The sequence below is a fragment of the Halichoerus grypus genome, chromosome 7 (assembly GCF_964656455.1).
Source record: "Halichoerus grypus chromosome 7, mHalGry1.hap1.1, whole genome shotgun sequence".
Taxonomy (NCBI): Eukaryota; Metazoa; Chordata; class Mammalia; order Carnivora; family Phocidae; genus Halichoerus; species Halichoerus grypus.
In genome coordinates this window covers 77095935-77120133 of record NC_135718.1, presented here as the reverse complement: position 1 = coordinate 77120133, position 24199 = coordinate 77095935, and the positions used below count along the sequence as shown (strand labels likewise).

At 41.3% G+C, this 24199-nt stretch overlaps 1 protein-coding gene and 1 non-coding gene across 2 annotated transcripts; both read left to right on the top strand.

Annotated features, from left to right (window-relative positions):
• Positions 1–394: 394 nt before the first annotated feature.
• On the top strand, positions 395–16420 carry LIPN (lipase family member N). The gene is made up of 9 exons (XM_036079327.2): positions 395–907; positions 1481–1598; positions 3663–3861; positions 5443–5552; positions 7797–7933; positions 9702–9842; positions 11363–11434; positions 11965–12036; positions 15086–16420. Exons 1-9 carry the CDS (start codon positions 800–802, stop codon positions 15317–15319), a joined length of 1191 nt encoding a protein of 396 aa, XP_035935220.2. The 5' UTR covers positions 395–799; the 3' UTR covers positions 15320–16420.
• Positions 16421–21714: 5294 nt separating this feature from the next.
• LOC144382677 (U6 spliceosomal RNA) lies at positions 21715–21821 on the top strand. Its single transcript, XR_013450074.1, has one exon. It is a non-coding gene; the product is annotated as a U6 spliceosomal RNA (small nuclear RNA).
• Positions 21822–24199: the final 2378 nt, after the last annotated feature.

Here is a 24199-nt window from a genome sequence, read left to right as displayed (position 1 = left end):
TCTCTGATGTTACTTTCTGGCTCATTCTCTGATTGGGAAAAATAGCAAGAAAGGGCTGACTGTGTCTACTGCTTTATAGGTCCTTTAATCCTTCCTATAGCCCCGTAGGGTAGGTAACATTATTCTAATTTCACCCACAAAGAAACCAAGAGACAAAGCTGCTAAATAACTTGCCCAAGGTCAGAAATCTTATTGGTGGTGAGGCTGGACCTCAACGTCAGGTCATGAGTGGGGGTCACAAGAGGGGCACTGTGGTCTGCCTTGGAAGAGGTGCTTTTAAGCCACGCCAAGGAAGAGATTGCACATTCAAATGTGCAGCCTTCCCCACTGGGTGTCCACAAGAGAAAGAATCCGGTCACTGGAAACCGATCGTCGGCTTCTCTGGTCACTGTTCTTGTTTGTTTTGTGGGAAGCCGGTTAGAGTAGAGGATAACACCCCTTTTCCCTTTACTGTGGCTTTGGACACCTGTCCTCTGAGTCTTCGGGTACCCTGGCAATTTGCAGGTGAGCAAAGACTTAATGTAATTGAAAACCTTTGACGAAAGGACGACCAAAACAATAAGGCTTGGTACTGGATGAAATGTCTTGCAGAAGTGGATTGGGTCAAAGCAGTTTCTATGTGAGGAAAGGATTCCCATGCTCAGAGTTAGCTCACTGCGTTTGCTTCCTTCCACACTTTCTAGTGTTCCTAGGATGTCCGTCCGGTTTTCAGTAGGGCACTATTTTCATTTCTTAAAGCAAAGTTGATGTATAAAATTAATCTGTGATTATTAAATGTCTTACGTCAGGCATTCCCACGATGTGGCTGGTTTTAACAACAACCTGTTGTTTGATCTGTGGAACTTTAAGTGCTGGTAGATTCTTTAATTTGGAAAAAGAAGCGAATCCTGAAGTGTGGATGAATATTGTAAGTCATGCCAAGTCCCAAAGGACATCACATAAGGCAGATGAATGGTCTTGTGATAGCAGAGAGTCTCAGATAAGGGAACAGATAAAATGTAGGTGATATTTAACATTTCTCTAAGAGTAAAGCTAGGAAGATCTCCCCTTTTGACTGAGTAAATAATATTTTCTAGTAATGTAAAGCAAAAAAGAATTTATAGGCCACCTCCTCTTCTGAATTTATATTTTAAAAATATTAAAATTTCTATTTTAAGCTATTTGGATAATATATATAACTGCCTTCTACCAAACCATAAGGGGTCTCGAGAATCAGCTGGAGAACATAGTTGTGTCAGAAAATACTAAATATTATCTCTACCCAACTACCCACCCCCAAATTTGCCAATAGCAGACATTTTTTTAATATTCTGCTAATTTTTTATCAAGACTTTACACAGTAAATTGATTTTACAGTTACCGGGGGCTACAGATTTCAGATAATTCACCCCAATAAGCACACACCAGATGCTTTGTTCTAGTTCCTTCTGATCACCTCTGGAGAAGATGTTGAGCTAACGTCTGGGTTTTTACCTGGCAGAGTGAGATCATCACCTATAATGGCTACCCCAGTGAAGAGTATGAAGTCATCACTCAGGATGGGTACATCCTCAGCGTCAACAGAATTCCTCATGGACGAAAAGATGCCAGGAGCCCAGGTAAAAGATGTTCTCTCCTGCAAAGGAGGACAGCAGATGGATCCAATTTAGTGCTGGCTTTCCATTAAGAGAATGACTGGTTTATCAAAATCGATGGACTCTTGGATTAGTCTTTAAATAGTTAACAGGGAGTCTCATTCTTTTCCAATTCTCTGAAGACAGTCAAGAACCTAAAAATACAAAAGGCAAGACAGATCTTGTTGACAGCAAGCAGGCCTGCTTGGTCGGGGTGTAAATGCAAAGGCGGGGCCGACATTTCTTTCATTCATGACTGATTTCTCATGTGGAAAATTGCTGCATCCCAGGAAAGTGGATTTCCTCACTTGCAAAGAGATCAGCTGGGTTGCATGAAGTCTCTCCTGCCCCCTCTAGAATCAATAGGCCTCCCTCTGCAGGATTAAAAAAATCAAATTAAATGACCCTGACATTTCTGAAACTTTTTCCGAGAAGGAAAACTGGATCATTCTTCCTATGTTTTGATCAGAGGGACAGAAGTTTTGTGGGAGGAAAGAACATGGTGTTAATAAGGCCTGAATTCTAGCATGAAGAGCCAGCCATGCAAAAGCAGAGAAATGACTCTTTAAATAGGGACATGTCACTGCAAAGCTCAAGATGAGTGAGGAAGAGAGAAGCATAAGCAAAGTATCTGGGAAGTTTAGGGGGCAAATCCTTTACCTGTCACTCACCATCCCTCCTGCCATTCATATTCAGAGGCAGCTAAAATCGCCCTGTTTGACTTTCTCTCCTCTAAGAAAGAAAGGCGTAATTCTAGAGATTCAGAATGAAGACTGAGAGTGGGATGTAGGTGGGGGTAAGAGACAAATGGAAGACACCAGTTGAAGTTGAATTTCAGATCACTAACAAATCAGTTTCTCGGACAAGTTCCACTTAGAATGTACTTATACAGAAATTGTTCATCCTGTATCTGAAATTCAAATCAACAGGACATCCTGAGTCTTCTCTTAATCTTCATTTTCATTTTTTTGCAAAATCTGGCAACACCAGCCTTGGGGGGAGGGGGCTAGGAACTCTAAAAGGAGAGCATTTTTCCAGGAAAAGTTTTACTTAAGAAGGGAGAATTTGGGGAAGGTTTGGAATTAAGAACCATTGATTAAATATATTATTCTCAAAGCTTTACATTAATTTATATCCAATAAACCTCTCATCCCTAGGAGGTCGGTACTATGAATAGTTATCATTTTACAGATAATGAACCTGAGCAGGCTCTGTAAAATGCTCAAAGTCACACACATAGCAAGTGATGGAATCAGGATTCAAACCCAGCCTGGCTCCAGAGCCCATGGTCTTACCCACTAAATTATGGTGCCTTTTTGGAACCTTCTGCATTGGTTCTCCTCATCTCCCTGAATACCCTCTCCCTCAGGAATTTGACAGTTGTCAGAGGGATGTTGAGCCGATTCTATTATATTTGGGGTTTTCAAATGCTCTCTGGTGGGCAGAGGCTGGGGATTTGGCGGGAAGCTTGGCGAGGAACCAGTCATTGCCCATTTACGCTCTCGTCCTCCTCCTCCCTGGAAGAGGCATGGGATTCCATCAAACACGATCATTTTCCTGTCTTTGCAAGTCAGACCCCAGAGATAGGCAAATGCGAATTCATAGAGCAGCGAGCTCGGTTACGAGCACCCACTTTGGTGTGAAACAGAACTGGGCTTTCGTCCTGGCTTTGCATCTTGTTAACTGGGTGGCCCCTTGGGAAAGTTACTTCACTACCTTAAAGCTCAGTTTCTGCATCTGTAAAATGAAGACCCTTAAAATAGTAGCTACTTATATCATAATAGAGGTATTATGAGAATGTAACAAGCTCATGTGTGTTCATCTGTTCATCTGTCAGCATAGCACCAGGTATAATGCACGTGCTCAAGAAACTTACGTGATTCTCACGCTCTACACGAATGACAAGGGGGAAGGTGAATGCTGATTTTGGTCTTTGCTTCTTCTGGTGTGGGGTGTGTGTGTGTTTTGGGGGGGTTCTGTCATGTTCCTGAGATGCTCTATTTATCATAAATTATTCTCTCTCTGCTCTCTCTTCCTCTGTCCCTCCAGGACCCCGGCCGGTCGTATATATGCAACACGCCTTATTTGCGGACAATGCCTCTTGGCTGGAGAATTTTGCCAATGGCAGCCTTGGATTCCTTCTAGCAGATGCAGGTTATGATGTCTGGATGGGAAACAGCCGGGGGAACACTTGGTCAAGAAGACACACAACACTCTCAGTGACTGAAGAAAAATTCTGGGCCTTTAGGTAAATTGTATCTAAGAAAAACCATGAAGAAAGTTCGAGGCGATTTCTTTGAATATAATAGTGTGGATGATGTTAATAATAATCTGTAACATTGGAAGTCACATAGTCCCTTGTAGTTTCTACTAATATCTCAAAGCAGAGAAATAGCAAGAAGTTAGATTTCCACTGATTCTCCCACAAGCACATTATATCATTTTAACATGATGATTTTAACATGCAATTCTATCCAATAATATACATTATAAGTTTGTCCCAAGGGACAGCTCAGGGAATTCCTGCGATCGGTGCACACACTCACTTAACCAATGTTTGCTGAGTGTCTACTGTATGTACAGTTCCAGGCCCTGAGCACTCGAGAGTGAGCAAAGTACCTGCCCTCACGAAGCTTCTATTCATTCTAGTGTTGCTAATCCAGGTCTTTTCTCTTGGACAGGCCAATCAATTTTGCAGAGGTGATGTATACCAGTACTATATTTTATTTAGAGAAATTCTGGTTGAGACTGTATTGCATACCATTTTTCAAGAGAACTCCAATATGAGGTCTTTAAAACCTTGCGAATGGGCAATGGAGAACAATGTTCTCGTATGCTGCCTCTTTGACTGAAAGTATTTTCTGCTGTCACCAGAGGACAGGCTGATGCCTGCAAGAGACTTCCCTTTGCAAGGCTAAGCTAGAACAGAGTGTGCATTCCTACCATATTAATGAAATATTCAGCACCCACTGACAGGTTGAGAATGAAGGAAGGGTAGAATAAATTGTTAGGGCCAGAGCTTTGGGGCAGGAGCAAATATCAGGAAATATTTTGTGTCACTGGCCCTTGGCTGGGAGCTTGAAGCTTGTTTACTATAAGACATCACAAGAATTCTCTTATACTCGGGAGTGTCAGCCTACAGATTTCCTATTTCCTCACATGTCCTTTTGATAAGCATGCCTTGAGCCCATGGGCTACCTGGCTCCACTAAATATTACGTAAGTCTTTTGGTTCTCCTGTGTTAATTCCAGTTGAACTGGGGCTATGGCATGTTGGTAGATATCAAACATATCTCTAATGCGGAAAGAAACAATAATAACAGGTGCACCTGAGTCATGACTTGACTGTCATGCAATCCCCTTAACAGCCCTGCTCGAGAGCAGGTATTATGTCCATTTCACAGATGAGCAAACTGAAGCTCAGAGCATTTAAGTAACTTATCAAGAGTTTCTCAGCTAGAATCATGATTTGCAACCAGTTCTGTTTCCAAAGCTGAGTATGAAATGGCCCGAAGGTCTAGAAGTGCCCTGTGGGTGTTTGAAGAAGAGGCAGGCAAAGCAGGGGAAACGGAAGGACAAGAAGAGGAGAAAAGGTAGGACAGGCCTTCAGACAGTACACACAAGTTTTGAAATCAGTCCTGTTATTAGACTGTAATGCACATAAATGCAGCAAACAAAAGCTACACTAGCCAACACCTGATTGGGTAAATAATGAGATGCACTCCAAAGGAGCGACCGCCACAGAATTCTGTGTATAAAAAGTAAGTGAGCAGGTGCTCTGAGTTTAAACTTAGTGGCAAGTATTTATGAGCCCCCGTTTTATTTTGCAGTTTCGATGAAATGGCCAAATACGACCTCCCGGGAATAATAGACTTCATTGTAAATAAAACTGGTCAGGAGAAGCTGTATTTCATCGGGCATTCACTTGGCACTACAATAGGTATGTTTACAAACGTCAGTGTTTTACAAGAGTCAGAGCCTCCCAAGGTTCACCTTTCAACTGGAACAGAATCACCGCCATTTACTGTGCCCTTAATTTTCCATCTTGTGCTAGACACATGCTAGTGCTCTACTAGCCACAGCAAGTGGCTGTGAACTTGAATTTCAGAGACTGTGTGTCAGGCAAATCTTTCCTCCATCTCTGGTTACAACAGCACTTTTGTAATGGTGATATAATTCCCATGTGCCCCCAAACCGAAGTATTTCCAAAGTAAGTTTCTAGGTCCCCTCTGAGCTAAAATAGTAAAGCCTAATGACATGAAATATCCCTGAAGGATGATAAGTATGTGTCAATCATGCCTTCCTCACAATCCATTTGGGATTTTAAAAAATAGTCAAAGGGTGAGCTTATACTTACATTTGAACGAATTGAAAATATATGATCACTTTTTTAAAAGATTTTATTTATTTATTTGAGAGAGAGAGAGAGAGCACATGAGAAGGGGCAGGGACAGAGGGAGAAGGAGAAGCAGGTTCCCCGATGAGCAGGGAGCCTGATGCGGAGCTTGATCCCAGGACCCTGGGATCATGACCTGAACCAAAGGAGCTTGATCCCAGGACCCTGGGATCATGACCTGAACCGAAGGCAGACACTTAACCGACTGAGCCACCCAGGCGCCCCTACAGTCACTTTTTTTTAGTTGAAATACAAAAGCATACATCAACTGGGCTTATCTATTTAGCGTGCAATTTAATATTTATGGAATAGCAATTAAATTCAAGCACTATACAGAAAATTTTTAAAAGTTCAAGATCCAGCTCTCTGAAAATGTACTTCTTAGTGATTTACTAGATCTTTTAGAAAGAAATCAAAAATCCAGCTCCAAATAAAAATTTAGAGGAATCCATACTACGAATATTGTGAATTTGTTAGTGATCTTCCACTAAAATTTCTAATTTTAAGAACACAGATTCAAATCAGGTCAGTCTGCCTCCCCGCAGTGAGGGTGTTGGGCATGTGGAGGAACCAGATGGTTAAGGTATGACTTGAGTGGGGTCTAGAAAAGTGGGCAGGAGTAGATATGCTCTTACATCTGATCTGAAAAGAAAACAGAAAATATCTGATCAGCATTGCTCTGCCTTGCATTTAGGGCATGAATTTTTCAGTGAACATCCTCCGCATTTGGGGCAGAGCAATTTTGGTTATGTGGGAAGGACCCACTCTAGACATTTAGCAAACCCATGCTCCAGCTTACACTACGAGTCAGTGTGAGCGCGGAACAACTCACCTCCACGCACTTCCAGAGATCTTCCCAGGGGAAGTATTATACCAGTATACCAGTTTCAGTCTTTGTTGGCTCAGCCAATTAATACAAAGTCTGTTCTTTTTCTGGCCAAAATGGTTTCAATGTTTCAACAAGAATTTCAGGAAAAAAAGCAGGAGCGTACATGTGCGCGCCCATGGGCGCGCGCACACACACACACACACACACACACACACACACACACACAGTGGCAGGGTCCCTGGAAGGCATCTCAGGGAACCAAAATACACAGACACTCCACATACTTCCCCGTGCAGTGCTGCTTGCCACCCTCCTCCTCATAGGGCTAGAAATGCGTGCTATGCTGTTGCTGAAAAGTCAGAGCGAATGGAGACAGCTGGTCCTTATCAAGACCACAGAGGACTGAGGGAAATCAGGGAACATTCTGGAGGTTGGTCAGCATCCAGTGAAGCACTGGGAGGGATGAAATTTCTTTGCACTGTGAGAAAAAACAACTGTGGGATCACTGGATAATACTGCATAAAGAACTGATTGGTTCACCTCCCGTGAACCAATTGTTTACTTCTGGAAGCTCTGTGACTCATCCTGGCATCTCAGGGTTGGCGGGAAAATGACAGAATTGCTAGCGCTTAGCCCATGCGGGGAGTTGGGGGGGAGCGGGTTGGGGGGGGTAAAGCTGTCCCCGGGACCCCTCGGCAGTGGCAGCTCGAGCAGCTTATCCCTCACTCCCCCCAACCAAGTCAAATTGTCCAGAATACGAGGAAAATGGACACTTGAGAGCAGAGAGGACTGAAGGCAGATTATCTTTGCTGAACAACTCAGGAGAGTTTCCCAGTTCAGCCACAGGAGCATCGCAATAGAGGGATAAGCTGTCAAAGCAGAGTCCTACTCTTGTTAGTAGGGACATTGCCTCAGCATTTCTAATTTTTACAAGACTGTCTTGTCTCCTGTTCTCTTAGGGTTTGTAGCCTTTGCCACCATGCCCGAACTGGCACAGAGAATCAAAATGAATTTTGCCTTGGGTCCTGTGGTCTCATTCAAATATCCCACGGGCATTTTTACCAGTTTTTTTCTACTTCCAAATTCCGTAATCAAGGTAGGCTTCTCATTTTCGCCAAAATGTCTCTGAGGATCCCATTTTGGACCGTAGATCCTTATTATTGCAAAATCTATTACGAAGCGAAAGTAGGAAAGTAGGAAATTTACATGAAATCTGTAGAAACCAGATTCTGTGACCGTGTGCTTTGTGTGTGTGTGGGTGTGCGTGTATGTGTGTCCATGTATGTGCGTGTCTGTACCCACGTGCGTGTCTACAATTCCCATATACAATTTACCGTACTCGGTCATTAACAGACCTGAGTGTATATCAGAATTTCTAGTTAGGTGACTGTGATGTAGTTTAAAACCCACTCACAATTTTCTCATTCCATTCTTGTTCCACTGGACAGGTCAATAAATTCACGATGCCCAGATGGAAGACATGATGTTAGATAAGCCTGAATAATACACTCCTTCCCGTAGGGGAGCTTGCTTTAATTTACCAAAGCTATGATTCCCAAACCTAAATGTCTTACAGTTCAATTATTCGTTCAGACATTTATTGGTTATTTTCCAGGGGTTGAAAAAGTAGTTTGGTTGCCAATTATGGATTTGGGACTTTATCCATCAAAAGTCTTTTTCTTTTTTTTTTTTTCTGTTTGCTTTTTGTTTCTCTAAAAAGGTCATTGCCATGATAAACATAGTATTTTGGCAAAATCGCCTTTTTGATTTGGGGTGTTGGCTAAAATGAATTTTGGCCGAAATGAAATCAAGGAGACCAATAAGGGTTTCACAGTAATTCATATGTAAAATGAGGCCCTGGCTTAGGGTGAATGGGTGGGAATGGAAAAAAAAATTATTTGTGAGCTGACACAAGGATGAGTTCCCATAGAGCCTAATGATTGGTTCCACGGTTTTATTGTGTTGTTTACTGTAAGCTCAAGTGATGCAATTTCTCTTTTGTGTGGTTGATAGTTCTGTTGCCAAAGTGCGTTGACACCCGTTAGTTTGGGATGTTTTCTACATTTGGGCAGAGTTGAGCAGATAAGTTACATTACTTTCGGAGGTAGACACATCTATCTCTAAATACATCATTTTTACATTTTATATTTTACATATATGTGGCTTTGTGGGCATAGGTGGGTCTGAGGCTTATCTCAGTTTCATATTACCTGCTGTCAGATTTCCTGCCACTTTCAGTCCCATTCCCTGACCCTTCCCACCACTTCCTGTCTGTGGTCCCCAGAAGCTTCAGTCCTCCCCTCAGAGAGGCCCACCCAAGCTTACTCTCCCAAGCCCTAGAAGTTTTAACTGTACTGTGTCCCATTATATCAAGTATTTTCTGTCCAGTGGCCCCCTCCTCTCAGTACTCCATGGTCTGCTTTCCAGCCCAACAGCTGGCTCCTCTGGGACGCTGCTAAAAAGATGATGTGCACATGCGTAGTAGGGGAAACCTTGCTTTTCCTTCCTAGTCAAGGCAATATTTGGCCTTAAGGAGAAACTGCTCTGCCTTTCTTGCCAATTAATGAGAAATAAGAAACATAGGCAGTCACCAATTGGACAGAATAGGGGAGCTTCACCATGGAGAAGCAAATTTGGGGTTGAAGAGCCTTACTGCAATCTCTTTTTAAATTATGTTTGTTGATCTTCCCTGGATAGAGATGGGTTCATAAATAGTTCCTTTTCCCAAATGACTTAGTCTCCTTGGCAGAAAGAGCAAATACAAATGGAAATAGATCTCCAAGAATCCTTATTCCTGGGATGAAGGGAATGTCAAGAAGCCTGAAAACAATTCTTGAAAGGATAATTATTGCTTATTTTTACAGGGTATTTTTGGTACCAAAGGTATATTTTTAAAGACGGGAAGGGAACCTTCCCTCAAACTCTGCAACAATAAAATATTATGGGTGATATGTAGTGAACTCATGTCCTTATGGGCTGGATCCAACAAGAAAAATATGAATACGGTACGTATAATGATTATGGGACCATTTGATGCTTTAAGAGATTCCAGCTTTTCTTTGACTCACCTTGATGTATCTATTACACTGTATAAACTAATGTGGTGTTCTAAACCGTAAAGGAGGAGATTTGCTATGCATAGATTGGGTATTCAATGGACCATGAATGTGAAAACTGAGGGAAAGAATAGGTAGGTTCATCTTTCCATCCCTGGTCATATTTAGGAAAACAGATGTCCATCATGGGTAGGAGTGTCACACGTTCCCTATAGTCAATTTGATTTTACAACGAATACCATGCATTTAAAAAAAAAAAAAAAAATCCCAGAAAAGAAGTCCAGGCAAGCATTGAACTTATTTCCTGTGTGCCTCCGTTTGTTGGGTGACTTTGGCCTCAGATAAAACCCCCCACTTAACTTGGAAGGCACAAGACAGAATGGAACGGAGATAGAACCCCTTTCCCACAAAAGAGGAGCAATCCTGTTTCATCAACTCTTTGCTTCCTGTTATGGAGAATTCAAGGAGGAGGAAGAGTGTGCATGTGCATGCTAATGTGGTTGAACAGCTAGTTCTGTCCCATTCCATATGGCGGCCAATGAGGCTGGTACGGTGAAGCTAGTCCCCAAATGGCTCTTCTCCGCCAGCCCACCCTACCCCTATTCAAGAGGTGTAGTTGTGCCAGACCAAAATACAAGAGGAACCATTGTTCAAAGCCTGCTTATTCAAAAGTAAGCATTTTTAATAGTTCCCTTGATTACTTTCGTTCTACAGTGTTCTAAGACATAGGATTCCGATCGCTAGTACATCTCTATAATATTCATCTCTATGTTGTTTACAAAGACCGAAGCACAGCGCATAGGAAGTGATTATATTTAGCTTTTCTTCTGCAATATTTTATCTTATCCTCACAAAAGCCTGGCACAGTATGACTTTTAGTGTGTTCATTTAATAGGTGAAAATACAGAAACTCACAAGTTACACAAAGTCACAAAGCTTATAATTAACAGAGTTAAGTTCTGGGGGCGCCTGGGTGGCTCAGTCGTTAAGCGTCTGCCTTCGGCTCAGGTCATGATCCCAGGGTCCTGGGATTGAGCCCCACATTGGTCTCCCTGCTCAGCGGGAAGCCTGCTTCTCCTTCTCCCACTCCCCCCTGCTTGTGTCCCCTCTCTCACTGTGTCTCTCTCTGTCAAATAAATAAATAAAATCTTAAAAAAAAAAAAAAAAAGAGTTAAGTTCTGAAGCCCAGGTGTTTTGACGCCCGGATCTGAGACAGGGCACACCCACGTGCATGCGCACAGCATCCCCCTCCTTGCAAATTATCCCACGACTTCAGAGCTGGTGCACGTTGGCTCTCAAGCAATCCATGAACTGACATGAGCTCTTATTTACCTAGATGATTCGGCCTTGTCATTTCCCAAACCCCAGCTTTGGTTTGCTACTTTTTAGCACACTTGTTCTCTGCTTCTGGGAGGTATACTTTCTTTCACTGGGTGATTTTTGCTATAGTATGTTTTATTTCCCTTCAGAGTCGAATGGATGTGTATATGTCACATGCTCCCACTGGATCATCAATGCAGAACATCCTGCATATAAAACAGGTAGTGTCTTTGTCATGGAAGACTCTTCCAATCTTATTTCGGTACACTGAAAGGAGAGAGTTAGCAGGTCTACCCTAAGAAGGTTCGAAGCTGGCTTCTATTTTGTCTCTGTCACCATCTTTGGTTTGATTTCCCCAGATTTGAAGGGAAAGGACAAGGTATAGTACAGACCAAGTAGGTGACATAAATGAACCCAATCTTAGATCGGAGCTTGTAAAACAGAGCCTGACTGAAGCAAGAGGTAACCGGGGAAAGCCTCAGGTGATAGAGCCTTTCCGGGAGAGAGAACTATCTGAGGTTTGACTTCCCCCTAAGGAGTCGTGATTTCCCATTAGCTGTCCCTTCAAACCAAGGGAGACCATTGCTTCCCTCTCTGTTGGCTTTGTGCTTCTAGTGGTAAAAATGTATTTATATCCTTCTGGTGATCCAGAAAGCTTTATTTTCTTCCCAGTGCATAGTGGTTTTCTAAGATTTACTGTAAAAATTGTGATTCTTACTCTGATTATATTTCCAAAAAACATGTATTTCAGCTTTACAGATCTGATGAATTCAGAGCTTATGACTGGGGAAGCGAAGCTGAGAACATGCATCACTATAATCAGGTGAGCTGCTTGGAATGGCCCCAGAAGGGTGGCTTTGAGACATTATAATAAGAAATTGGGATGACTAGGTGGCTCAGTTGGTTAAGCATCTGCCTTCAGCTCAGGTCATGATCTCAGGGTCCTGGGATCGAGTCCCGCATCGGGCTCCCTGCTCAGCAGGGAGTCTGCTCCTCCCCCTGCCTGTGCTCTCTCTCTCATGCTCTCACACTCTCTCTGGCAAATAAATAAATAAAATCTTAAAAAAAAAAAAGAAAGAAATTATTGGAGAGTGAAAAGAATCCTGCCTGACAATTAGTGGCATTCTCATTGATAACGCTCTTTAAAAAATGACTAATTTAAATAAGCATTCATTGCAGAAAATCTAAAAATAAATAGAATAGAAATAAAAGAAGGATATCTTAAGGAATTCTAATAATTTATAATCCCTCCACCCAGAGAACACTATATGTATCAATATTTTACTGCATTTATTCCAATCTTCTCAGTATCACTGCTTTCACACAATTTTTAATCTTGCTTTTTCATTTACAGTTACACAAGACCTAGCCAATGCTACTAAGGTGGTTTTTAACATAATTTTGTTGACAGTATAATAATGAAAATTGTTTCATAAAAATCTATAAAAATGTACAGAGAAAATGAATACCCAGTTCTGGATGTCAACAGAAAAAAATATAGGATCCCACATGAAAATTAAAAGAATCACTACATCAAAAACTAATGATGTAATGTATGGTGATTAACATAATAAAATTTTAAAACATTTTTTAAAAATTAAAAAAATAAAAAAGAATATTATCCACCCATGAAGAGTTGAGCCTTTAGCATCTTTTTGCCCTCTGAGTTTTCACACTAAAATTTGGAGATTCATTTAGCCCTCCTATACCTGTGATAATCCTGTTGCCACCATTTCTTTCCTCAAATTCAGGAGCTGGGCTTCTCAATATGAACCAAACACATTAAATTAAATTTTTCCAATATTTTCCGAGACTGATATATTTAAGGCTATTTATAGATCAATGAAGTTGTTTCTGAGCATCAAAACAGTCAATCAGACCAGTCAATTTCTCACTAATGGATTGAATTGTTAGACAAGTGATTCTACTAGCTCTTAGGACAACTAAGAGAGCTATGTATATTTTTATTATTTTTTAAGCTTGATTAAGATATAATTTACATACAATAAAATTCACAAATTTTCCAATTCAATGAATTTTGGCAAATACACTCATTCCTGTAACCATGCCACAATCAAGATATAGAAGTTTCCACTACCCCCCAAAGTTTTCCCCTGCCCCTCAGACCGTATATATTCACAGATGCATTTATTTGCAAATGCTTAGAATAGGGCCAGGGAAAAAAAAAACAACACAGCAACAACAAAAGTTAAAAGAATTGTCTTCAGAGAGCCGAGGAACGGCAGACTGAACTAGGGGAACCTGAAGGAATTAAGGGAGTGTGAAGGAATTAAGGAGGCTCTCAATTTGGATTTGACATACTTCTCTTTTCTTCCATTATTTTTAATGAGCATATTTAATTTATATATTGTTTCCATTTACAAGAAAATGAAACAAAAATGTCACCCATACACTTAAGACCATTGTTAGTCAAATTCTTTCTTTTTCAGCTTTATTGAGGCAAAATTGACAAATAAAATTGTAAGATTGAAGGATACAACGTGCTGACTTAAATATATGGGAGTGTCAGTGTCCTTAGAATTTCTCAATGGTTAGCTGGTCCAATCTGAGTCCAGGCTGATCCTGCCTGCTTTGAGTATGATTTTAGGTCACTTGAAGTCAAATTTTATTATATTCTGGCATTATTACTTTGCCGTCTTCTTAAGTTCCCAGCACAATCTTTGTGCCCACTGCATTTTATCGAGAATAGGGAGACTAACCCGTGTCAGCTCCACGAGGGTAGAGATTTCCTTCTGTTTTCTTCACCAGTGTTTTCTCACGGGGCAGAGGACCTGGCACTTCTTCCCTTCCTCCACTCACTCCTGAACCCCGGAAAATGTAGTTTGGGTCTTCATCTTTCTATTACAGCTACTTTATTTAAAGTCGCGGTGGTTTTTGATTGTCAAATCCAGTGGCCTGTTTTCGCCTTCAGATGTGTGTTCTGTGAGGTCACACAGCCCCTGACCATTCACGCACTCAACCCGGACTTCCACGATGCAGTGATCTTAAGTCTTCCCTTCCCTTTTTGATTGCTTCCTTCGTCCTCCATCGACGCTATCTACTTTCTATCTCCTCCACTCAAATTGTCAGCCTTCCTCCAAGATTCTTCACACCTCTCTCCCTTTCTCCCTTGGAGAATGTAGTCATCCCCATAGCTTCAATTATCCCTTCTCTGGACCATCCCTACTGTGTGTCTAGATTGTTCCAGGATCTACCGCCAGCCTATTCCTTCCTCAAGGCATCCCAGACTGATGGCCCTACAGTCACCCTAAGACTGAGCTCTGAGAAATGACCCTGCTTCATCCCCCCAAACTTCCAAAAGATGTCAAAATACCTTAGCCTAGACCTTGACTGTCTGTCTCCAATCTTATATCCTACTGCATTGTCCCACACAGTTTCTTCCCTGGGTTCACTGGAGAGCTTGCCATCCTGACCACGGTGTACATGCGCTGGCTGCCATCCTGACCACGGTGTACATGCGCTGGCTACCTTCCAGGAAGCCCTCCCACCCTCATCCCTATCTGGCAAAATCCAACTGTCCCTCAAGAGTCATTTCAAATAACTCCTCTTTCTAGAAAGCCCCCGGTCAGAAGTTGTTTCTTCTTTGCCTTCACTGCTATTGTATTTGGGGAGTGTTTTGTGGCATTTGACATACCCTACTGTGTAGGCAAATGTTTGTTGACTTATCTTGCCTTGTTCCTTCATACTCCTTGAAGATACGGACCATTGCAGGCATTCTTTCTACTTCCCTTGGTGCCTGACAGAACTGTGTTCATAGTCAATGCTCATTTAGGAGCCCCTCTGCGTACCTGAACCCAATTGTTGTAGTGAGGAGCTTTCTCTCATGAACGTTCTTTCTCTCTTTTCCATAGAGCCGTCCCCCACTCTATGACTTGACCACCATGAAGGTGCCTACTGCTATGTGGGCTGGTGGCCATGATGTCCTTGTGACGCTCCAGGATGTGGCCAGGGTAATCCCCCAAATCGGGAATCTCCAGTACTTCGACCTCTTGCCTGACTGGAATCACTTCGATTTCATCTGGGGCATGGACGCTCCTCAGCGGATGTATAGTAAAATCATAGCCTTGATGAAGTCATACTCCTGACTGCAGCACGTCTCCATCTTGGTTCAAAGTTGCTTGCCAGCCCATGGGAGGCTTTGGGAAAGAGACTGATCAGCAAGGAGGCCTTCTCCGGCATCCTTCACCTTGTTTGCTGTTGCTGAGGGGCTCCCTTACCTGGCGTCCCGGCTAGGAATTATTTCAACTGTGTTGCTCTTAGCTAAGAACTGCACACACCTGAAATCTCCAGTCTCTTCCCCTCAGTCAGGGGTAGGCCCAATTTTTCATCTCTGTGAAATATGCACTTGGGAGAGTAGTTCAAAGAGGCCTTTTCCTTTCCTAGTTAAAGTCAATTTCTTAGAAGGAAAGACTTCATTTGGGAATATATTTTGGGTGGCTGTGATCATATGGCCTACTAGAAATCACAGTTAGGTGGTCATCTATAAACAAGCCATGGTCATCTATGGTCATCCATAAACAGGCCATGAAAATAAGCTCTGGCCCACGTCCAGCATGAAAAAGAACAGCCCACTGGAAAAACTAATAAAATTGAAGTATTCCAGGAGCCCACTTTACTGTTATAAGCTAGGAAAAAAAAAAGAGAGAGACAGACAGACAGATAAAACTGGGAATGACTACGTAGGATATGCTGAATTACTGATTATTCTGAAGTTACAACACATGAGAAATAATTCTGTCCCGTCTTGCTCTAAAGATAAGTTAAACTGATCACCAGCGGTGTTTTCATGGTCAAAGGGGAATTTATACAATTGCTTGCACCCAAGTGACATTTAAAGCAGCTTCCAGAAAGCCTATTTTAGAAGCAGCAAGGGAGGCTCTAGGAATATTCCAAGTCTTGCTCTGTTTCATTCTCTAACTGATGCCAGACCTTGATTTTAGCATTTAGTATGGAGTTCCAAGAGGAACGTGAAGTTTTGTGTCCGTTTCTGGATTCCTGAATGGTGGAAACTTGCAAAAGTTCTTTACCTTCTATGAAGATTTCATTAACGGAAAACTCTTTACGATCCTCAAGGAATCATAAATAAATGGTACACATACATACCTCCCACAGTTAATTTTAAACAAGTAAATGTAAATTAGCTCCCTAATATTTGCATGGAGGACTAGGGTCTTTTGGATGTCAAATACCACATAATCATTCTTTAATAAATAATTCATACTTCATCATTTTTAACCTTAGTTTTAATGTCTTTCAAATGAGTAACAATTTTAAAACACTTGGGAAGCCATTTTAAGTACAAATCCTTCCATATTTGTATAATTTTTATTTATCAAGATTGGACTGTCTAAGTTTGTTTTTAGTGACTTTTAGAGAGCTCTTCGAAGAGTAGAATGTAGTTTTCTTTTTTCTTTTTTTAATTTAAATTCAATTAGCCAACATAGAGTATATCATTAGTTTAAGATGAAATGCTCAATAATTTATCGGTTGCGTATAACACCGAGTGAAAGTGTAGTTTTCATGCAAACAGTACAGTCTTTTAAAGTCACATTTAACCAAATTAATCAAAATGCATTAAATAATATAACTATTATAACAGATAGAACAGGCATAAGTAAGTCTGAGAACAAATATCTAACTCTTGGTAAGCTTACAGTTCAACTGGAACGAGTGGAAAGATGTGGCCGTAATAGATTAGCTTATTCGTTATGAGTATTTAAGAGGCATTGGACATCAGTTAAGATACCTACAGAGAGAAAAGAGGCATTGGTTACTATAGGAATCTAGTTAAGTGGACGTCAGTTGAGAGAGCTCCTGCAGGATTTGTCTTATTCGGCTATTGCTATAATGCTGTGTAACAAGCAATCGTGAGTAGCTCAGGGGCTCCCAACAGCAAACATTCCTTTTTCATGCTCACAGCCCTGCAGTTTGACTGGGGTGGCTCTGCCTTGGGCTGGGATCACCAGGGCCTGGCTCAACCCGGTGGGTTGGGTCCTGGTCTGCTCCACATGCCAGTTCATTCTGGAGCTAGCAGCTAAGAGGACTCTGTTCTTCACAAGGTAGATCCCAAGAGCACAAAGAGGACTAGCTCAATCATAGCAGCATGTTTACAGCTCTGCTGGATTCACAGCCGCTCCTACACATGTCTCTGCTGCAGATGACCCAGCCGAGCCCGCCCCAGGGGGGTGGGGTAGTCTGCCTTCCCTACCGGGGGAGGCTGTAAACCACACGACCAAGAATGCGCGTACATCATGCTGTGATGCAGGAGTGCAGAAGTGGGGAAGAATCCGTTCTACCACACACAGGTACAAAACTCAAAAGATAAAAACAGGGAATACGATAAAAAGTAAGTCTCTCTCCCTGCCTTGGCTCCTGGTCCCATGGTCTCCCCTTCAAAGACAATTCATTCTCACCAGTGTTTTTGAGTATCCTCCTGTGGATTATACCATGCATATTCTAGTAGCTCCATAGATACTCATTGGGGTTTCCTTCTCACCTAACTGTACCATACTATATATACTGTTTCACATTTTGCTTTGATCACTTAATATATCTTGGAGATTTTTCTCTATCAGTTCATATGGAACATTATGATAGACTACATGGAATTTCATTATCAACAGAGATTCAGATGGATTAGGATCTTTTGTAATTATACACATCGCTGTAAAGAATATCATACAGACAGGGCACCTGGGTGGCTCAGTGGGTTAAGCGTCTGCCTTCGGCTCGGGTCGTGATCCCAGGGCCCTGGGGTCGAGCCCCGCATCGGGCTCCCTGCTCAGCGGGGAGTCTGCTTCTCCCTCTGCCACTCCCCCTGCTTATGCTCTCTCTCTCCAACAAATAAATAAATAAAATCTTTTAAAAAATTCTCAAGCTATGCTTTTGCAATGTGTGCACTTTTTCTATTATATATGTTATATTTCAATAAAAAGTACGTTTTAAATACACTAAGCTTTTCTGCTTAAAATCAACAAGCTATGAAGTACAGAAGAAAAGAACACTTTTTACCAATACCTCTACTTTTTTTATTTTTTGCTCTGCGTATTGTAGCAAATATATTGACTATGATAAGTCTGAATAATAGTTTATTTTTTGCTAGGAGTTTTACAGGAAATATCTCATTTAAAACTTATAAGCCTATGGGATAAAACTATGGTCACATGAGGCACAGAGAAAAATGAGATATAAAAGCCAAATTTTCCTAAGATTGCACAAATGAAGGAGTCATGATTTTAATCCAGGATGTCTGACAGTATATATCTGTATAAATGTGTTCAAATGGTATATAAATATCGTTGGGACACCATTCAGAAAGTCATGTTTGTATTACCCTAGACCAGAATTACTTGAAAAATAAAGGCAAGAGATGAGAAAATGTTTTGGAGTTTTTTGGGAGAGGGGGTTTGTTGTGTTTTTTATAAACTCATCAAAATCTCAAATTGAGATGAGAAGATAGAACTACCCTATGACCCAGCAATCCTACTTTTGGGTATATATCCAAAGCAATGCAATTCCCTATCTCAAAAAGATATCTGCACTACCATGTTCATTGCTGCATTATTCACAACAGCCAAGACATAGAAACCTAAGTGTCCATCAACAGATGAATGGATGAACAAAATGTGGTATGCACACACACACACACACACACACACACACACACACGAGTAAAATATTATTCAACCATAAAGAAAGAAGGAAATCCTGTGACAACATGGATGGACCTTAAGGGCATTATGTTAAGTGAGGTAAGTCAGACAGAGAAAGACAAACATTGCATGGTCTCAATTATTTGTGGAATCTAAAAACATCAAACTCAGAAACAGTAGAATGGTGTTTGAGGGGGAGGGTGGGGGAAAATGGGGAAATGTGGTCGAAGGGCACAACTTTTAGCTAAGATGAGTAAGTTCTGAAGCTCTCTTACAGCATGGTGACTGTAGTTAACAATACTGTAGTGTGTACTTAAAAGTTGCTGGGAGAGCTTTAATGTTCCCACCATAACAACAAAAGAGTAATTACGTGAGGCAAAGGACGTGTTAACTAATCTTATCTGTGGTAAACAGTTCACAATATATGAGTGTATCAAATCATCACATTGTATATCGTAAACTTACACAGTGTTATCTGTCAGTTATACCTCAATAAAGTTGGATAAAAAATTTAGATGAGTAGATCACTAGTCAGGTCAATTGTAACACATTTTTCATCACTTTGTCTGAAATACCAGGATCACTTCCAAGTAAGCATAGAATCTAGCAATCCACTGATGTGGAACTTGGTTATAGACTTTGTAATATAAAGTTATTGAAAATTTGACAACGTTTCTCCTTTTTTTTCTTACCGTTACATTTACACAAAGCAAGAAACTCGTAGACCCCATAAACAGACTCACTAGGGAACTATAGTTTCTCAAGCCTGAATATCCCATTAATATTTTGTATAGAACAAGGTAAATCATGACATTAATTTCTAATACAAATCCAGGTCAAATGTAAAGTCTTTGGTGAGTTTCTTTCAGGAAGTATGGTGAGGTGAAACTGGACTAAAATAATGGCTTTTTGAGACTTATTAATCCAAGAGCAAGGAAGTCACTGGAAACTCTGCTATAGGTAAAAACACCTGGTCCTAGACTCTATCAAAGCATCTCATCAGCCATGTGAGGTGGCAAAGCTCCAAACACAGGAGACAGGGCCTTGGTCAGCTCTGACCACTTGCCCGTTGTCCTCCTATGCGAAGCTCATCCACACCTTCCAAGGTCTGGCTCAAGCACCACCATTTCTGAAAAGATTTCCTTGAACTTGACGCCCCCAAATTAATACTTCTTCTTCTAAATCACTTTTTATTATGCTCCTGCATTATCTCTTTAGTCTATCTCCCTAATCAATTTTAAGTAGCTTGAGAACAGGAGCTTTGTGTTTCTTACCTTTTCACTTCTTAAAATCTTTGTTTTGAAATAATATAGATTGCTGTGAAATTGTAAAAATAGTGCAGAAAGTTCCCACATACTCGTCCCTCAGTCTCCCCCCAAAGGTAATATCTTACATGACTATAGTGTGCTCTCAAAACCATGAAGTTGACCTTGGTATAATCCACAGAACTTAACCAGATTTCACTATGCCCTCCTCTGTGTGTGTGTGTGTGTGTGTGTGTGTAGTTCAATGCAATGTTATCATGTATGTAGATTGTGTAACCACCACCACAACTAAGATACAGAACTGCCCATCACCACAAAAACTTCCCTCGAGCTTTCCCTGCGTAGTTAACAACCACTCCCACCACTCCCCAGCCCTCCTGAAACCTAACCCTTGTAACCACTAATCTGTCATCTCGGCAACTTTGTGTAAAAGTTGTGTGACCTTTTGATAGTTGCTTGTTTCACTCACTTGAGAGCCATCCAAACTGTTAACTATTAAAGTGTATCACATTTGCTCCTTTTTATTGCTGAGAAATATCCGTGGTATGGGCCCACTACGGATTATTTAATTATCTACCCACTGAAGGACTTCTGGGTTGTTTCCAAGTTTTGGCTTTACCTTTTAACTTTCCAGTGCTTAGCAAGGTGACTTGAAAGTAAAAAACACTCAATTCGGGTTCGTTAATTTGAATTAATTGCTAGTCCCACCCGAAGCTGAATTCTGTGCTGACACCTGATGTACATATTTGCCCTGAGGGGAAATGTCAGTTTCTCCATGTTTCCATTGACTTCACTCTTACCTTCACCTGATACTGAGAGATTGCAAAACATCTGTGCGGTTCTCATTCCATTTTAGAGTTCAGATGTGATTTAAGAAGTGCTTTGGGGGTCCAGGGAAAACGGATTCCTGGTATTCGCACCTTGATGGTTATGAAATTCTCCCCCAGCCTGTTATCAGGGTGACAGGGGCTCTTAGCTCATCAAAATCTCCATCGGCATTATCACAGCCCCCACAGAGCCAGTCCAAATGAAAAGAAGAATGACACTAATATTGTGCCATCATTAAAATTTTCTGTGAAGTATAAAGGCACCAGTATATTTTTTCAGTAACTCCTACCTTTGTGTGCCATTTTGATTGAAGCATGGTTGACACACAGTGCTTCACTAGCATCAGGTATCAACGTAGTGACTCGACAGCTCTATGCTCACAAATGTAGCTCCCATCTGTTTCCATACCATTGACTATATTCCCTGTGCTGTGTCTTTTCTTCCCAGGACCTATTCATTCCGTTACTGGAAGCCTGCATCTCCCACTCCCCATCAAGCATTTTGCCCGTCTTCCCACCCCTCCCCTCTGACAACCTCTCAGCTTATTCTCTGTATTTATGGGTCCGTTTCTGTTTCCGTTTATTTGTTAGTTTTTGTTGTTTTGTTTTGTTTTTGTCACTTTTAATCTGTGTGCAAATTGCTTTCTTAACCTGACCAGTCAACTGAGCTGGGAAAGTTAACTTTTTCAGAATACTATGTGCCCTTCGTAGGCTTCATCAAAATAAGCACTGTTAAGTGTTCACTTGGGCAGCACAGAGACTAAATTCGGAACCAGACAGAGAAGATTATCATGGTCCCTACTCGAGAATGCCTCGCGAATTCGTGAAGCAGTCCTATTCTTTTTAAAAATGATACACTTAAAAATGACCTCCGTGCCCTACCATCATCGCCCCTCTCCAAAGAAAGATCACTGGAAACTCTGCTATAGGTAAAAACACCTGGTCCTAGACTCTATCAAAGCATCTCATCAGCCATGTGAGGTGGCGAAGCTCCAAACACAGGAGACAGAGGCCAAAAAGTCAGCACTGGGATGGAAAAAGGAAAAACTGCTAACCACCTACTCTGCAAGATTTGCCACAGGGGTATATGGAAACTACATAGGTTTCTATATCATAATAAAATAATACAATTTATATTACTAAAAAGTACATGTGTATGGTAGAAAATTTAAAAATGCAAATATTATAAAAATTGTTTAATATTAAGTCGGTTCTTTAAATGGGATTTTAGGCATTGGTGTACCACATACCCGTATTTCCAATAGTTTAAGGTTTCAAAAGGCAAATATAAGAAGTTACCTAGTTGCAAAAAAACCCTTAGCTCTTTCATATTGAAAAAACTCAGTTGTTCTAAGTAATCAAAGATCTGATAAAGACAATCTGAAGTATAGGAAATATTTGCTTCTGAGGCAGATTACATAAAAGATAAACAAAAAACATTTTATAATCTTTCATTAAGAGAAGACCAATAATCTAAGACATGTTGTGATTTTAACAGAGAGAAAATTAAAGTCTAGCTTTATATAAGCCCACCACTGAGACAATCTGGCAAGTGGTTGGTACTCAGGAGATGCTCGTGGCACTGGGGGCGCCGTCAGGGAAAATCTAAAGAGTTGATAATGATGAAGCTCCCACCCCAAAAGCTTCTTGGGGAAATCCGTGGTAAAGTCCCTGAGGGAAAACTATCTTCACCATAAAAAGTTCCTTGACCCCTGTCCCCATTGCCATCTACTTCATCCTTACCCTCTCCCCTCTACCTCCAAGCTGAAAGGATTGGAATATTTGGGCTCTAAAGCACCTCCTGGGTCCTTTTCCTATGGACCTAGCTCCTTCCTGCTTAGATTGTCCTGATTGGTCATCAGCCACCAGAGAGAGAGAGACCACATGAGCACAGGAACTTACCTTTACCTCTCAGCAAGACTTGCAAAGAGATTCACCCTTAACCCATGCCCAATAAACAATACCCCACCAATTTTCCATTGTTGGTTTGCATTCTTCCTGAATGAAGAGGAAGGTCTCTCTCCCAATCTTGTTGACCCATCCTCTATCCATGCAGAGAACATACTATCAAAGACGCAAAAGGGAAATTGGGGGTTTTTTTTTATTAAGATTTTTATTTAAGTAATCTCTACACCCAAGGTAGGGCTGGAACTCTTGAACTCACAACCCCGAGATCAAGAGTCGCATGCTCCATAGACTAAGCCAGCCAGGCGCAGGGACGCAGAAGGGTCACATTCCTCAAGGGAGGCCTCATGCAGAGCTAAGCAAGGAGAAGAGTCGTCCCTGAATGTCCTGACTCTTCCCTTATTTTAAGTAGGGTGGTGTTCTACTAAGGCAATATTTCTCAAGCTTTAGTCATTCACATTTCTCATTCACAATGCTGGTTGTACCTGCATGCCAAACATAATACTGCTTATTCAAAAGTCTCAAAATCAGTTCTTCTGTTTAACTTAAACTGCTTTTTAAAAGAAACCTCCTGCTGGGGCACCTGGGTGGCTAGTCGTTAAGCATCTGCCTTCGGCTCAGGTCATGATCCTGGGGTCCTGGGATCGAGTCCGGCATTGGGCTCCCTGCTCAGCGGGGAGACTGCTTCTCCCTCTGTGCCTCCCCCCACTCGTGCTCTCTCTCTCTCCGCCCCCCAAATAAATAAAATCCTTAAAAAAAAGAAAAGAAAGAAAGAAACTTGCTGCAGCTACTATAAATGGAAGGAAAGGTATTATTTGCCAAAACTTGAAAGTCGCCGTAAACAGACGAACAATACAAAACATAATTGATGATAAAATAGATAGCATGACTAGTCAGGGCACTAGCGTTTTAGAACTGCCTTTCTTTTGTTAAATGTACTCTTTATTTGCCAGGGAGATGAGCAATTGCTAGAAACAAAGACATAAACCAAAGTTAGACTCTCTCCTTGTGACATTCAGAGGGTTGAAAGAAAAGAAATTTTTTTAAGATTTTATTTTTAAGCAATGTCAACACCCAGTGTGGGGCTTGAACTTACAACCCTGAGACCAAGAGCTGCATGCTCTACCCACTGAGCCATCCAGGTGCCCCAGAAGGTTGAAAGAAATTTGATAGGGAGACATGGTAGGAAGAATAATGGCCCCCCCAAAGATGTCCCCGTCCTAATCCCAGAAGCCTGTGAACGTGTTACCTTCTATGGCAAAAGAGACTTTGCACCTGTCATTATGATAGGAAACTGGAGGTGAGAATTTTATTCT